This window comes from Anomaloglossus baeobatrachus, chromosome 1, assembly GCF_048569485.1.
Source record: "Anomaloglossus baeobatrachus isolate aAnoBae1 chromosome 1, aAnoBae1.hap1, whole genome shotgun sequence".
NCBI lineage: Eukaryota > Metazoa > Chordata > Amphibia > Anura > Aromobatidae > Anomaloglossus > Anomaloglossus baeobatrachus.
This window is the reverse complement of record NC_134353.1, coordinates 749,606,681-749,620,090: the sequence shown is the minus strand read 5'-3', so window position 1 is coordinate 749,620,090 and position 13,410 is coordinate 749,606,681. Positions and strand designations below refer to the sequence as shown.

The 13,410-nt window shown below is 48.6% G+C and overlaps 1 protein-coding gene across 1 annotated transcript in view; it reads right to left on the bottom strand.

Annotated features, from left to right (window-relative positions):
* TCTN1 (tectonic family member 1) overlaps positions 1–11,597 on the bottom strand; it is a 141,819-nt gene extending 130,222 nt beyond the window's left edge. The window contains exons 1-3 of the mRNA XM_075323664.1: positions 10,570–11,597; positions 6,311–6,431; positions 1,511–1,638 (exon numbers count right to left, since the gene is read on the bottom strand). Coding sequence (XP_075179779.1) covers positions 1,511–1,638; positions 6,311–6,431; positions 10,570–11,551 — 1,231 coding nt within the window. The 5' untranslated portion in view covers positions 11,552–11,597. The remainder of the gene's footprint in view (positions 1–1,510; positions 1,639–6,310; positions 6,432–10,569) is intronic.
* Between the last annotated feature and the right edge of the window lie 1,813 nt (positions 11,598–13,410).

Sequence of the window (13,410 nt, the reverse complement as noted above, 5' to 3'; positions counted from 1 at the left end):
GGGCCGCTGTGCTGGCGGCTGCTGTACTGGGGGCCGCTGTGCTGGCGGCTGCTGTACTGGGGGCCGCTGTGCTGGCGGCTGCTGTACTGGGGGCCCCTGTGCTGGCGGCTGCTGTACTGGGGGCCCCTGTGATGGCGGCTGCTGTACTGGGGGCCCCTGTGCTGGCGGCTGCTGTACTGGGGGCCCCTGTGCTGGCGGCTGCTGTACTGGGGGCCCCTGTGCTGGCGGCTGCTGTACTGGGGGCCCCTGTGCTGGCGGCTGCTGTACTGGGGGCCCCTGTGCTGGCGGCTGCTGTACTGGGGGCCCCTGTGCTGGCGGCTGCTGTACTGGGGCCGCTGTGCTGGCGGCTGCTGTACTGGGGGCCGCTGTGCTGGCGGCTGCTGTGCTGGGGGCCGCTGTGCTGGCGGCTGCTGTGCTGGGGGCCACTGTGCTGACGGCTGCTGTGCTGGGGGCCACTGTGCTGGCGGCTGCTGTGCTGGGGGCCGGTGAGGCAGAGGCCATCCTGAGGTCAGCAGTGCAGCTTCAAATAATGGCGCTTGGAGTCAGCAGTGTGAAGATGGAGCTCTTGGCTCAAGATCTCATCTGCGCATGTGCCACCTCCAGCCCATCAGCAGACTTAAGGAAATTGGAGGTGGCGCATACACAGTTGAGATCTCGGCTTGTCATTGAGCCGATAGCTCAATCTGCGCACGTGCTGAATCCGGGCGCCATTATTTGAAGCCGCACCGACGACCAAAGGATAGTCTCTGCCTCACCGCCCCACAGCACCCAGCACAGCACCAGCCGCCGCCAGCACAGTGGCCCCCAGCACAGCAGTCACCAGCACCGCGGCGCCCAGCACAGTGGCCCCCACCACAGCAGCTATCAGCACAGCGCCAGCAGCCCCCAGCACCTAAGGATGGCCCCTGCCTCACCTCACCGCCCGCAGCCCCCAGCAGTTTCTGGAATTTGCCTGCCTCAAGGCGCCTGCAACGAGCATCTGGGACACCCGCCGCACCATTACCCTGCTCCACCACCGATACTGCCTCCTATGACCCCACTCCACCGCAGCTTCCGCCCCCCTCTGGTGAGACAGCATTGGATTATAAAACGGACCCCATTTTTCTTTTTATCTTTTTTTTCTCTAAATTTGTCCTGCGTTTTATAATCTGGTGCGTCTTATAAACTGAAAAATACAGTAATTTGCTCATTGGTGGGGGTACAAGACTCAGAAATATCCCACCCTAACATATCGGTGGTCATGCATACAATCCAGCGCTACATTCATGTGGAAATCTTTTAGCTCTCTTCTTCAAGAAAAGCTGAGAAATGGAAAGCATTGACCCAGCGGGTGAAACCATGCTCTTCTGTTTTGGTTTTACCAGTTACCGCTATGCTCATACAGACCGGTGGGACCAAATCACTCAGTTCTGCTCCCTGATTTTGAGATGTCAGATGCTTCTTGCTCTGAGAATAGATACAGTTTTATAAACTTTACGTTTGCAATCTTTCGGATTTCAGCAATACTCACAGTTTGTTGATTGGATGCAGAAAATATTTGGGTTGACTACCTCTACTGTTTCTGTTACTCTTTGAGGAATTTTTGAGGAACTTAATGAATACAGAACGGCTTCACGCTTACAAAGCTGACTGTCACCACTGTAAAAATAAAAACACATGAAACATATATCAAAGAGGCAAAAAGCTATATGGAGACTTCGGTGTTTTCATATATTTCATTACAGAGATTGCGTCATCAAGACAAAACTTGTCTGGAAGCCTTAATAAAAGATATGGATGACAAAGAAAATGTAAAACTATACATGTTTGGTATCTACAAACTCGTACTGACCTGGGGAGTCATAATGCTAGGTCAATTTTACCATATAGTGAACATGGTAAATAAAAACCCTAAAAAACTATCGTAGAATTGCACTATTTTTTGCAATTTAACTGCATTTAGATTTTTTTCTAATTTTTTAATACAATATGGGGAAGAATGAAAGGTGCCCTTCAAACGTACAACTCGTCCCGAAAACCACAAGCCCTCATATGGCTATATTGATGTAAAAATAAAGAAAGTTATGGGTCTTGAAAGAAGGGGGAAGAAAAAATTAATATGAAAAATCGCTGGGGGGTGAAGGGGTAAAATACCAATTCTAACTGAACCCTGAAACTTATTGACTGTTCATGGATCAAACACTTGTTGTGAATTTTGCCAGTTTTTCAAAAAGTGCTGAAACATTGCACAGTTTGACATGTGCATTCAAACGTTTATAGACTATCACATTAAGGTCACCAGAAAAGGTTCGAGGGTATTTTAAGGTAATCCTGAAATTTTACTCGAAAGCCAAAAATTCCTAACTTTTTTGAGTAGTTTCTATTATATTCAGCAGATGCCCACAAGAAAAAGATACATGGTTTGAGTGCCACCTTGTGGCATAGAAGAAGCCTTAAATCAATAAAACATATGTTAAAGCACCACTCCAGTGTTTTTTCTTGCACCACCGTGGTGGTGCTTTAAATGCAATCCAAGCCTCCTGTCTGATACTCACCTTCCGGCGGCTTCACCCGCTATCGCCATCACTCAGTTGGTGTCTAGTGATTTCTTACCTACGGTGTTTCATGAAGTCCTAAAGAGATCACAACTCATTGCAACTTTATGACAGCCTTGTTTTGGCCTTGTTCTGCTGATCATAGAAATGCATTGAGCGCGTGTCACTTAACTTCTGATTTCTCGCCAGTCAAAGGCTAGTGTCACAAGATAGTGCCGTGGGACTGGTATCGGCGCCGGTTAACGGTGAACGGTATATGACAGGGAGATTACATTTAAAGCTCCTCTCCAGCACTGAAAAAAAAACAACCCAAAGCACTGGAGTGGTGCTTTAAACATATTTGGTCGAGACATTAATTAATGGGGAATCTCTGCCCACAGAGTATAGTGAACGATCCGCCAACTCTGTCCAGGGATAACCCTGCATGCCTGTTTGAATTGACCATTGAACTGCCCGACAATGTAGTTATTGCCAGAACTCCAGGACTCAACCCAGTTTTCTTTCATTGCGTTTTTTATTTCTATTTTGTATTGTCTCAGTCTCTCCTATTCTGTCCCGGCTTGTTTACATTTTCCCTCCAAGGGCCAGAAACTACTTTATGGGCATAACCCAGGGCCCCTGTGAGGAACAGATTCCCGTATATGGGTAAAAACCAGGGTGCTTCCAAAAAAGTCTGGAAGCCCATTTCTGCGTTGACAGATCCTTATCCAGCTTATATAACGGTCTTTTTTTAATTAACACTTATTCATCAAGACTGGTATAGCACACAATTGCGCTACGCCAATCATGCTGAAATAGAAGGTACTAAAAGGTCTGCGACTATTCAAAGATTTGACACCAGTTTTTAGGCAAAAAAAAAATGTTGATGAATTGGTCCCTATGATTCCTGGCCTCTCCAGATGTATAGTGCTGAAATAGTTGGCATCTTTGTTAATACTTCATATTAGGGCTCGGTCCCATTTGCGTTTTGCATGCGGACGAGTGCAATCCGATAAAACATCAAATTGCTCTCACTCTAGTGCAAAACTTTGGGGCAGTGTCCATCTATCCTAGATATCGGCATAAGAATGAATAGCAGCATGCTGTGTTTGGCAGCGAGTCTCGGCTCACACGCATCCACATCAAGCCAATGGATACATGTGAAACATTGCACTGCACTCGCATGTCATCCGACCGCAGTGCGATGTACGCAGAGGCAGGCTGCGGAGGAGAGTGGGAAAGTGCTCAGTCCATCTCTTCTTCACAGCTGTGATGCAATCGCAAGATCGGATCAGTCGCATGATCCTCGGCTGACGCTCACAGCAGAGGGTCTTTAGCATATCGCTTCCAATGCTCTCACATCAGAAGCTCTGTGGAAGAGGAATCGTACCCTTAGATGAGATTCCACCAACAGAAGATTAAGTTTCACATGTGAAACTTAAGGAAACTAGACCAGGAGTTAAATTTTTAAAGGGGTGGTTCACCCATATTTTTTATTTTCTAGATCGATATTATATTGAGAAACAATGTTTCTCTCAAATACCTTATGTTGGTAATAATGTCTGTGAGAGGCGCTATTGCAGACCACTGTTCCCCGCTCCGTGACCCCCGGGCTCCGTGACCTTGGGGATCCGGTAACGTCACGTCAAGTTCCTGCTAAAGTCTCCTCATTGCGCCCGGCCCCAGTCTTCCTGAGTCACTGAGCTGTGGGCGGTGTTTCACCCCTCATCACAGCCCGGTGTGTCACCTGCTTGCAGCGCTCTGCTGTGAGGGAGCTGATGGGCGGTGACAAGTGGTGGAGCACCGCCCACAGCCCATCACTCACGGACACTGTGGCCGGCCGCAGTGTCAGGAACTTCACATGACATCACCGGATCCCCGAGGTCACAGAGCCTGGGGGTTATGGAGCGGGGAACAGTGGTCTGCAGTAGCGCCTCTCACAGGCACTATTGCCAACACAAGGTATTTGAGAGAAATATTGTTTCTCAATATAATATCGATCTAGAAAATAAAAAATATGGGTGAAACACCCCTTTAATAATTTTTCTATTGGTAAGCAAAATTGCTACTTAGGTAAGACATAAAATTATTAAAAGGGATTTCTACTACTGGCCTCCTGTGGTTAACCAGTTCAGGACAGGGCAAATTTCCCATTACTAACCATGCAAATGTTCAAGGGTTTTATTTCTGTACATCCGCTTTTAGTGCCTGGAAAATCAAAAACTCACCAAAGCTAATTGTGGGAATGTAGCCTTAGGGCGGCTTTGCACACTACGACATCGCAGGTGCGAGGTCAGTGGGGTCAAATCGAAAGTGACGCACTTCCGGCGTCACTTGCGATGTCGTAGTGTGTAAAACCTTTTTGATACGGTGAACGAGCGCAAAAGCGTCGTTATCGTATCATCGGTGTAGTCTCCGACATTTCCATAATGCCGGTGCAGCGACAGGTACGATGTTGTTCCTCGTTCCTGCGGCAGCACACATCGCTGTGTGTAAAGCCGCAGGAGCGAGGAACATCACCTTACCTGCATCCCGGCTGCTATAAGAAGGAAGGAGGTGGGCGGGATATTTACGTCCCGCTCATCTCCGCCCCTCCGTTGCTATTGGCCGCCTGCCGTGTGACGTCGCTGTGACGCCGCACAGCCCGCCCGCTTAGAAAGGAGGCGGTTCGCCGGCCAGAGCGACGTCGCAGGACAGGTGAGTGCATGTGAAGCTGCCGTAGCGATAATGTTCACTACGGCAGCTATCACAAGATATCGCACGTACGACGGGGGCGGGGACTATCGCACTCGACATCGCAGCATCGGTATGCGATGTCGTAATGTGCAAAGCCCGCCTTAGTGTATCTAAAAGCCATGATGGAATCAGTTGGTTCCTACGTTTGTCGGTGGCTTGAAGCATCTCTCTTAACATCTCAACATGAAATCGTAGTACAAGAAAGGAAACGTTACTGATGTGCAAATGATGAAAAAAATGGAAACAAAATGTAAAAAAACATCTTGATTTAATCAGTATTGAGCGTGAGTGGCACACGCTGAAATACTCACACTTACACACCTTGGCTATCAATGAGGTTATTAATGGTTGTCTGAAGAATGTGCTGCGAAAATGAATGCACCTGGGAAAATCCTCAAGATCCGCAGCTGGCAGCTTCCTTTACAACTGACGACCAATTACGTCCAAGATGTGCTCGATGGGAGACAAGTCCGGAGACGCTGCAGGCCATGGTAGCACATTCTTCTAATCTGGCAATCTGTCTGAGCACAGGCTCTCCTTTGTGCGCCTCTTGCTGTCATTTCAGTTTGTCGTTGTTCTCCTAACCGCTGGGACGCACAATGTTGATCAGTGCTGACAGTTCGGCCAACATGTGTTGCAATATACTGGTGATGAACGAAGGTGTCTCAGTTCAAGGATTCGGTCAGTTTACGATAGATGGCAGTAATGGGCACATTATTGAACAGGAGGCAAATCTTCTCACAAGACTTGATCCAATGAGTGAGGTTTCATTTGGGTAAAAAAAAAAAAAGTGCTTTCAATCTGGCTTCTATGCCCCTCCTACTTGACACATATAGGAGATGGATGCTTAAACATGTCATCACTTGCAGATCTTAGTGACCTGATAATTCTTTCATTTTCTGAACATTATGGCTCGTCCTCCTTGATGTTTCAATGTTGAGGAGTATAATGATTATACATACACCAAAAATATCATTATAAAAGGCTGTCCATGCTGCTCAATACAGTTCAGTAATCAGGACAGGAACACATAAATTAACCCATCACTGACTTTTACTTACGTTACGACAGGGATGGAGCATTCAGAGAAGAGGCTGAAATCAGCAGCGCTGCAGTCAGGATCGCAGCAGCAGTTGACATCGCACTCGTCCACCAGCAGGTCACAAACACACAGGCTGGAAACTACGGAGAACAAGCCATCATTAGAAGGAACAAGGATCAGTGCAGGAATAGGGACAAGGAATTTTAACATACTTTGTGTAGGAAGGTCAGAGTTTTAGACATTTGTTTCTCTCAGTGAATGGAAACACGTTCCGAACCACAGTATCTTTATAGTTTGGCTTAAAATATTATCATGACAGATCCTTTTTATTTCTATGCCCTTTAAACTGATGTCAAGGACTGAGCAGTTCTCTGGTAACGGATTGGAAAACTGAGGTCCGTGTTTAATCGCGTACAGTAAAAAACGGTACCGGTGTCATCAGTATATGTCCTGTGTATCTGTTTTTACTATCAGTGTTTTTCACAAATGGATAATTGACAAAGCTTCTCCTATACGTTGCAATATCACACGCCCCCTGACAAAGTAGAGCGAAACGTGCGACGGGGTTAGGGACATCCTATCCAGATAGCAGAAAGGTAAGGCATTCTATAGACCAACAATTATGTTTTAATGTTGACATGCATACTTAATTCTGTCTTTATTTTTGACAATACATTATCTTGTACACGCTAATATAAATACCTTTCCAGCAATATAGAATAAGTATTTATCCTGCTCATAGCCTTACTATCCATGGGTCCTAGCATTTTGCACTTTAATACTGTTTCCAGGGCACATATTTATGTCCATGCTACCATATCCTTATGTATACAAAATATAGAAAGGGGCACTATACACTTTAACATAGGTTCATAAATCTGTGAATTAAACTGGGTGCTTCTCTACATACCTACTCTACGTCACAAAAGTGAGTACACCCCTCATATTTTTGTAAATATTTTATTATAACTTTTCATGGGACAACACTGAAGATCTGACACTTTGATACAATGTACAGTAGTCAGTGTACAGCTTGTATAACAGTGTAAATTTGGTGCCCTCTAAATAACTCAACACACAGCTATTAATCTCTAAACCGATGGCAACAAAAATGAGTACACCCCTAAGTGAAAATGGCCAAATTGTGCCCAGTTCCCTTGCAGGCGTCATGTCACTCAGTGTTACAAGGTCTCAGGTGTGGTAAATTTGGTGTTATCGCTCACACATAGAGATGAGCGAACCCGAGGTACTGTGATTGGATTGAACACAGACTTTACAAAAAAAATAGAGTTCCAATCGTTGTGCTTGGGTACGCTCGGTCCTCAGCCCAGTGCGAGCCACTTGTAATGTTTGATCGGTTCACACTGGCAGTAAAAACAGCATGACCGGATACAGGGGGCACCAAAAAAATAAATGGAAAAATCCTGCACACCCAATCTTGGACGTGTTCTGTTTATGGCTAGCTGCGTGTGAGCGGAGACCCGAACTGCCCAATTAGTGACTTCCATTAGGGTTCGGGTCAAGTTCAGGTCCGAAACCGAAGTTTTTCGAAAGTCCGGCTGCACCCGCCGAACTGAACTTCCAAGGATTCACTCATCTCTATTTACACTCTCATACTGGTCACCGGAAATTCAACATGGCTCCTCATATCAAATGATTCTCTGAGGATCTAAAAAAAAGAATTGTTGCTCTACATAAAGATGGCCTGGGCTATAAGAAGATTGTGACACCCTGAAACTGAGCAGCAGCAGCACGGTGGCCAAGACCATAAAGCGGCTTAACAAGAAAGGATTCACTCAGTACAGGCCTCGCCATGATGGAAGAGCGGTTGAGTGCACGTGGTCAGAGTCATGTCCAGAGGTTGTCTGTACAAAATAGTCGTATTATATTTAGTCATAGAGGCTGCCAGCATTGCTGCAGAGAATATACGGCTGGGGGGTGGGTGGTAGGGGGGGGCTTAGTCAGCCTGTCAGTGCTCAGATCATACGCTGTACAGAAGCAAACGTTTGGGCACCCTGCATGGTTAGTACCTAGTAAAACCCCCTTTCGTAAGTATCACAGCTTGTAAACGCTTTTTGTAGCCAGACAAGAGTCTTTCAATTCTTGTTTGAGGGATTTTCATAACTCGGGCTTGTTTAGATGTTGTTTTGCATTCTTCTGATGCTGAATTGTATGGTGAGGATGCAGGAGAGTTTTCTTCTGATAACTCTTCCATATTTTCCATGTTATCTTACCCCTGTGGACGTGATAACGATCTCCACGAGCTAGTGTCACGGTCAGCTCCAGAATATCTTGCGAAGCTCATTTTGGCCAAGTCAGTAGGCCTCAGAAGAAGGGTGGATGTTTCCTGGCTTCATTAGGCGCACTGTGTATGACTGGAAGTTCAGAGACGGCTCACACACATGTCCTCTGAACTTCCTGTCCAGTGAGCCTAACGAACCCAAGAAGTGTACCCCTAGCTTCATAGGCACACTGACATGGCCGAAACGACCGCATGCATGTGCGAGATTTCCAGCAACTGCGGTGACACCAGCTTGAGGAAATAATGTTATCACTCCCACAGGGGCCTGATAACATGGAAAAAGGGCGACTAGTCTGGGGAAACAACACCCCTGCGACCAGTCACAGGCCTAATTAGAAAAAGGATAGCGAGGTTTATGGGTATGTGTGCACGTTACGTTCTGCCGTGACAAATATTCTGCAGCGTATTGTCACTGCATGTGCGTTTCAAAACGCTGCGTTCTGGATGCATTATTGACAGTGCGTTCCCACTCGGCTCTGCTACATCCCCATAGAGCCGAGTGGGAACGCACTGTGTCTAGCTGGTTACTAGACAGAGCCGCGCGATCAGAATGAACTCAAATGAACTTCACCCGACTTCATTGTCATCGCGAGTCTCTGTCTGTGTGCCGCGGCCTGATTTGCGGTCACCGGTGACCGCAAATCCCCTGAGTGACTGAAGTGAGCAGCGCAATCAGCTGTGCCGTCACTCAGGTTACCAGTGGCCAGCTGGAGTACTCCACCCGATCACCGCAAATCATCTGAGTGAGGGCACTGCTGATCGCGGGTCTCACTTCAGTCACTCGGGCGACTTGCTGTCACAGTTGGAAGACTCCAGCTATGGCCGCCCGCGGGTCACCTGAGTGACTGAAGTGAGCTGTGCGATCAGCGGTGCCGTCACTCAGGTTACCCGCGGTCACAGCTGTAGTTCTCCACCTGGCCGCCGGTAACCTGAGTGATGACTCACTTCAATTGCTACGTGGAGCTGACAGAGCAGTCGTGCTCTATGGCCGCTCCTGTCAGCTTCCGATGTAGCAGAGCTGGATGCGTCGTGGGACCTCGTGTGGATTACATCAAACCTGGAGGGGTATTTGGGGATTTTAATAAAGTGATGAAAGAGGGTGATTTTTTTTTGTCTTTTATTCCAAATAAAGGATTTCTTCGGGTGTATGTTTATTTTCTTTAACTTACAGGTTAATCATGGGGGGGTGTCTCGTAGACACCGGCCATGATTAACCTAGGCGGCTATGGGCTGCTATTAACTCCTTATTACCCCGATTGCCACCGCACCAGGGCAATTTGGGATGAGCCGGGTAGAGTTCCGGGACTGTCAGATCTAAAGGATGCAGCAATTCGCAATTCCGGGTGGCTGTTGGCTGATATTTTTAGGCTGGGGAGCTCTCCATAACGTGGGGCTCCCCAACCTAGAATACCAGCCTTCAGCCGTGTGGCTTTATTGTGGCTGGAATCAAAATTGGGGGGGACCGCACGTCGTGGTTTTTTTTTTTTAATTTATTTATTTTACTGCAAGAGAGAGAGAGAGAGATCGAGATCAACATCGATTTCAATGGGTGGAAAATGCATCCAAAACGCACAAAAGAAGCGACATGTTGCTTTTTAGAACGCAGCGTTTCGGCAAAAAATTTCAGCATGTAAAACGCTGTGTTTTAAAACGCAACGTGCGCATGGATTTTGCAAAATTCTCAGACTTTGCTGGGGACACAGAATGCATGCATGTACGCTGCAGTTTAAAACGCTGTGCGGAAATGCATGAAAAATGCACACGTGCGCACATAGCCTATAAGTCATGTTTTTAAGCATTCATATTAGTCAATAGCGTTTTACAGAGTTGGTTAGGCACGGGATATGGGCACACAGGTATCAATGCTGCTGGGTTGGAGGGTACGGGGGGACCTGACAGGGTCCCTTTAACTATTCACAATGATAGGAATTTTGACCAGAGGGCCCAAACTTGTGCCCATGTACAGAGCAGCTCACCGGGGGTCACCAGGGGCCGGACGGAGCGGAGGCGTGGGAGCTCGGGGGAGCCCGGGTCATCAGTCACTGGAGGGGACGACACGGAGGGGAGGTCTGCTGGTGCCTCCGACCGGGGGTCCCTGGACACAGGCTCAGCACTGGTATAGTGTCCGGTGCCAGGCTCAGCACTGGTATAGTGTCCGGTGCCAGGCTCAGCACTGGTATAGTGTCCGGTGCCAGGCTCAGCACTGGTATAGTGTCCGGTGCCAGGCTCAGCACTGGTATAGTGTCCGGTGCCAGGCTCAGCACTGGTATAGTGTCTGGTGCCAGGCTCAGTGGTGGTATAGTGTCCGGTGCCAGGCTCAGCACTGGTATAGTGTCCGGTGCCAGGCTCAGTGGTGGTATAGTGTCCGGTGCCAGGCTCAGCACTGGTATAGTGTCCGGTGCCAGGCTCAGCACTGGTATAGTGTCCGGTGCCAGGCTCAGCACTGGTATAGTGTTCGGTGCCAGGCTCAGCACTGGTATAGTGTCCGGTGCCAGGCTCAGCACTGGTATAGTGTCCGGTGCCAGGCTCAGCACTGGTATAGTGTCCGGTGCCAGGCTCAGCACTGGTATAGTGTCCGGTGCCAGGCTCAGCACTGGTATAGTGTCCGGTGCCAGGCTCAGTGGTGGTATAGTGTCCGGTGCCAGGCTCAGCACTGGTATAGTGTCCGGTGCCAGGCTCAGTGGTGGTATAGTGTCCGGTGCCAGGCTCAGTGGTGGTATAGTCTCCAGTGTCTGGCTTAGCTCTGCTATAGTCTCTGGTATAATCTCCGGTGCCAGGCTCAGGGGTGAAGGCTCCCTCCGGTGCCGCCATACTATCTGTGCCCAGCAGATCGCCGAGCTCCGTTCCGTTATCCGCAGATGAATGCTCGGCAGCAGCCGTGTGATCAGCGCCAGAGGCCGCCACCCCGCACACTGCGGCCACTAACAGACCGAGCACACAGCGCTGACATGCCGCCATGGCGGAGACCTGGCCTGGGTTGCTATAAACAACCACTCTCCTGCCCGGGCTCCAGGAAGTGACAGGGATTCTTCTTCCTGCTTCTCAGGATAATAGTCTGAAGAAACAAGCTAGAGAGGAACCCGGAGAAGGCAGCTCTATCACAACGTGCAGCGCCATCTTGCGGCAGATTGCTTTCCTTTGTGATTACTAGTAATAGAATAACCCATAACCAACCTTCTCAAGTATTTATTTTACGTTACAGGTACCCCATAGTGTGTCTGCTGGTAGAGAGTGACTGACCCACACTACACATAGAGGACAGGTAGAGAGTGACAGACCCCACACTACACATGGAGGACAGGTAGAGAGTGACTGACCCACACTACACATAGAGGACAGGTAGAGAGTGACTGACCCACACTACACATGGAGGACAGGTAGAGAGTGACTGACCCACACTACACATAGAGGACAGGTAGAGAGTGACTGACCCACACTACACATGGAGGACAGGTAGAGAGTGACAGACCCCACACTACACATGGAGGACAGGTAGAGAGTGACAGACCCCACACTACATATAGAGGACAGGTAGAGAGTGACAGACCCCACACTACACATGGAGGACAGGTAGAGAGTGACAGACCCCACACTACACATGGAGGACAGGTAGAGAGTGACTGACCCACACTACACATGGAGGACAGGTAGAGAGTGACAGACCCCACACTACACATGGAGGACAGGTAGAGAGTGACTGACCCACACTACACATGGAGGACAGGTAGAGAGTGACTGACCCACACTACACATGGAGGACAGGTAGAGAGTGACAGACCCCACACTACACATAGAGGACATGTAGAGAGTGACAGACCCCACACTACACATGGAGGACAGGTAGAGAGAGACAGACCCCACACTACACATGGAGGACAGGTAGAGAGTGACTGACCCACACTACACATGGAGGACAGGTAGAGAGACAGACCATGAACTACACATGGAGGACAGGTAGAGAGTGACAGACCACGCAATACACATGGAGGACAGGTAGAGAGACAGACCATGAACTACACATGGAGGACAGGTAGAGAGTGACAGACCCCACACTACACATGGAGGACAGGTAGAGAGTGACAGACCTCACACTACACATGGAATACAGGTAGAGAGTGACAGACCCCACACTACACATGGAGGACAGGTAGAGAGTGACAGAACCCTCACTACACATGGAGGACAGGTAGGGAGTGACAGACCTCACACTACACATGGAGGACAGGTAGGGAGTGACAGACCACGCAATACACATGAAGGACAGGTAGAGAGTGACAGACCTCACACTACACATGGAGGACAGGTACAGAGACAGACCATGAACTACACATGGAGGACAGGTAGAGAGTGACAGACCACGCAATACACATGGAGGACAGGTAGAGAGACAGACCATGAACTACACATGGAGGACAGGTAGAGAGTGACAGACCACGCAATACACATGGAGGACAGGTAGAGAGACAGACCATGAACTACACATGGAGGACAGGTAGAGAGTGACAGACCCCACACTACACATGGAGGACAGGTAGAGAGTGACAGACCTCACACTACACATGGAGGACAGGTAGAGAGTGACAGACCTCACACTACACATGGAGGACAGGTAGAGAGTGACAGACCTCACACTACACATGGAGGACAGGTACAGAGACAGACCATGAACTACACATGGAGGACAGGTAGAGAGTGACAGACCACGCAATACACATGGAGGACAGGTAGAGAGACAGACCATGAACTACACATGGAGGACAGGTAGAGAGTGACAGACCACACAATACACATGGAGGACAGGTAGAGAGACAGACCAT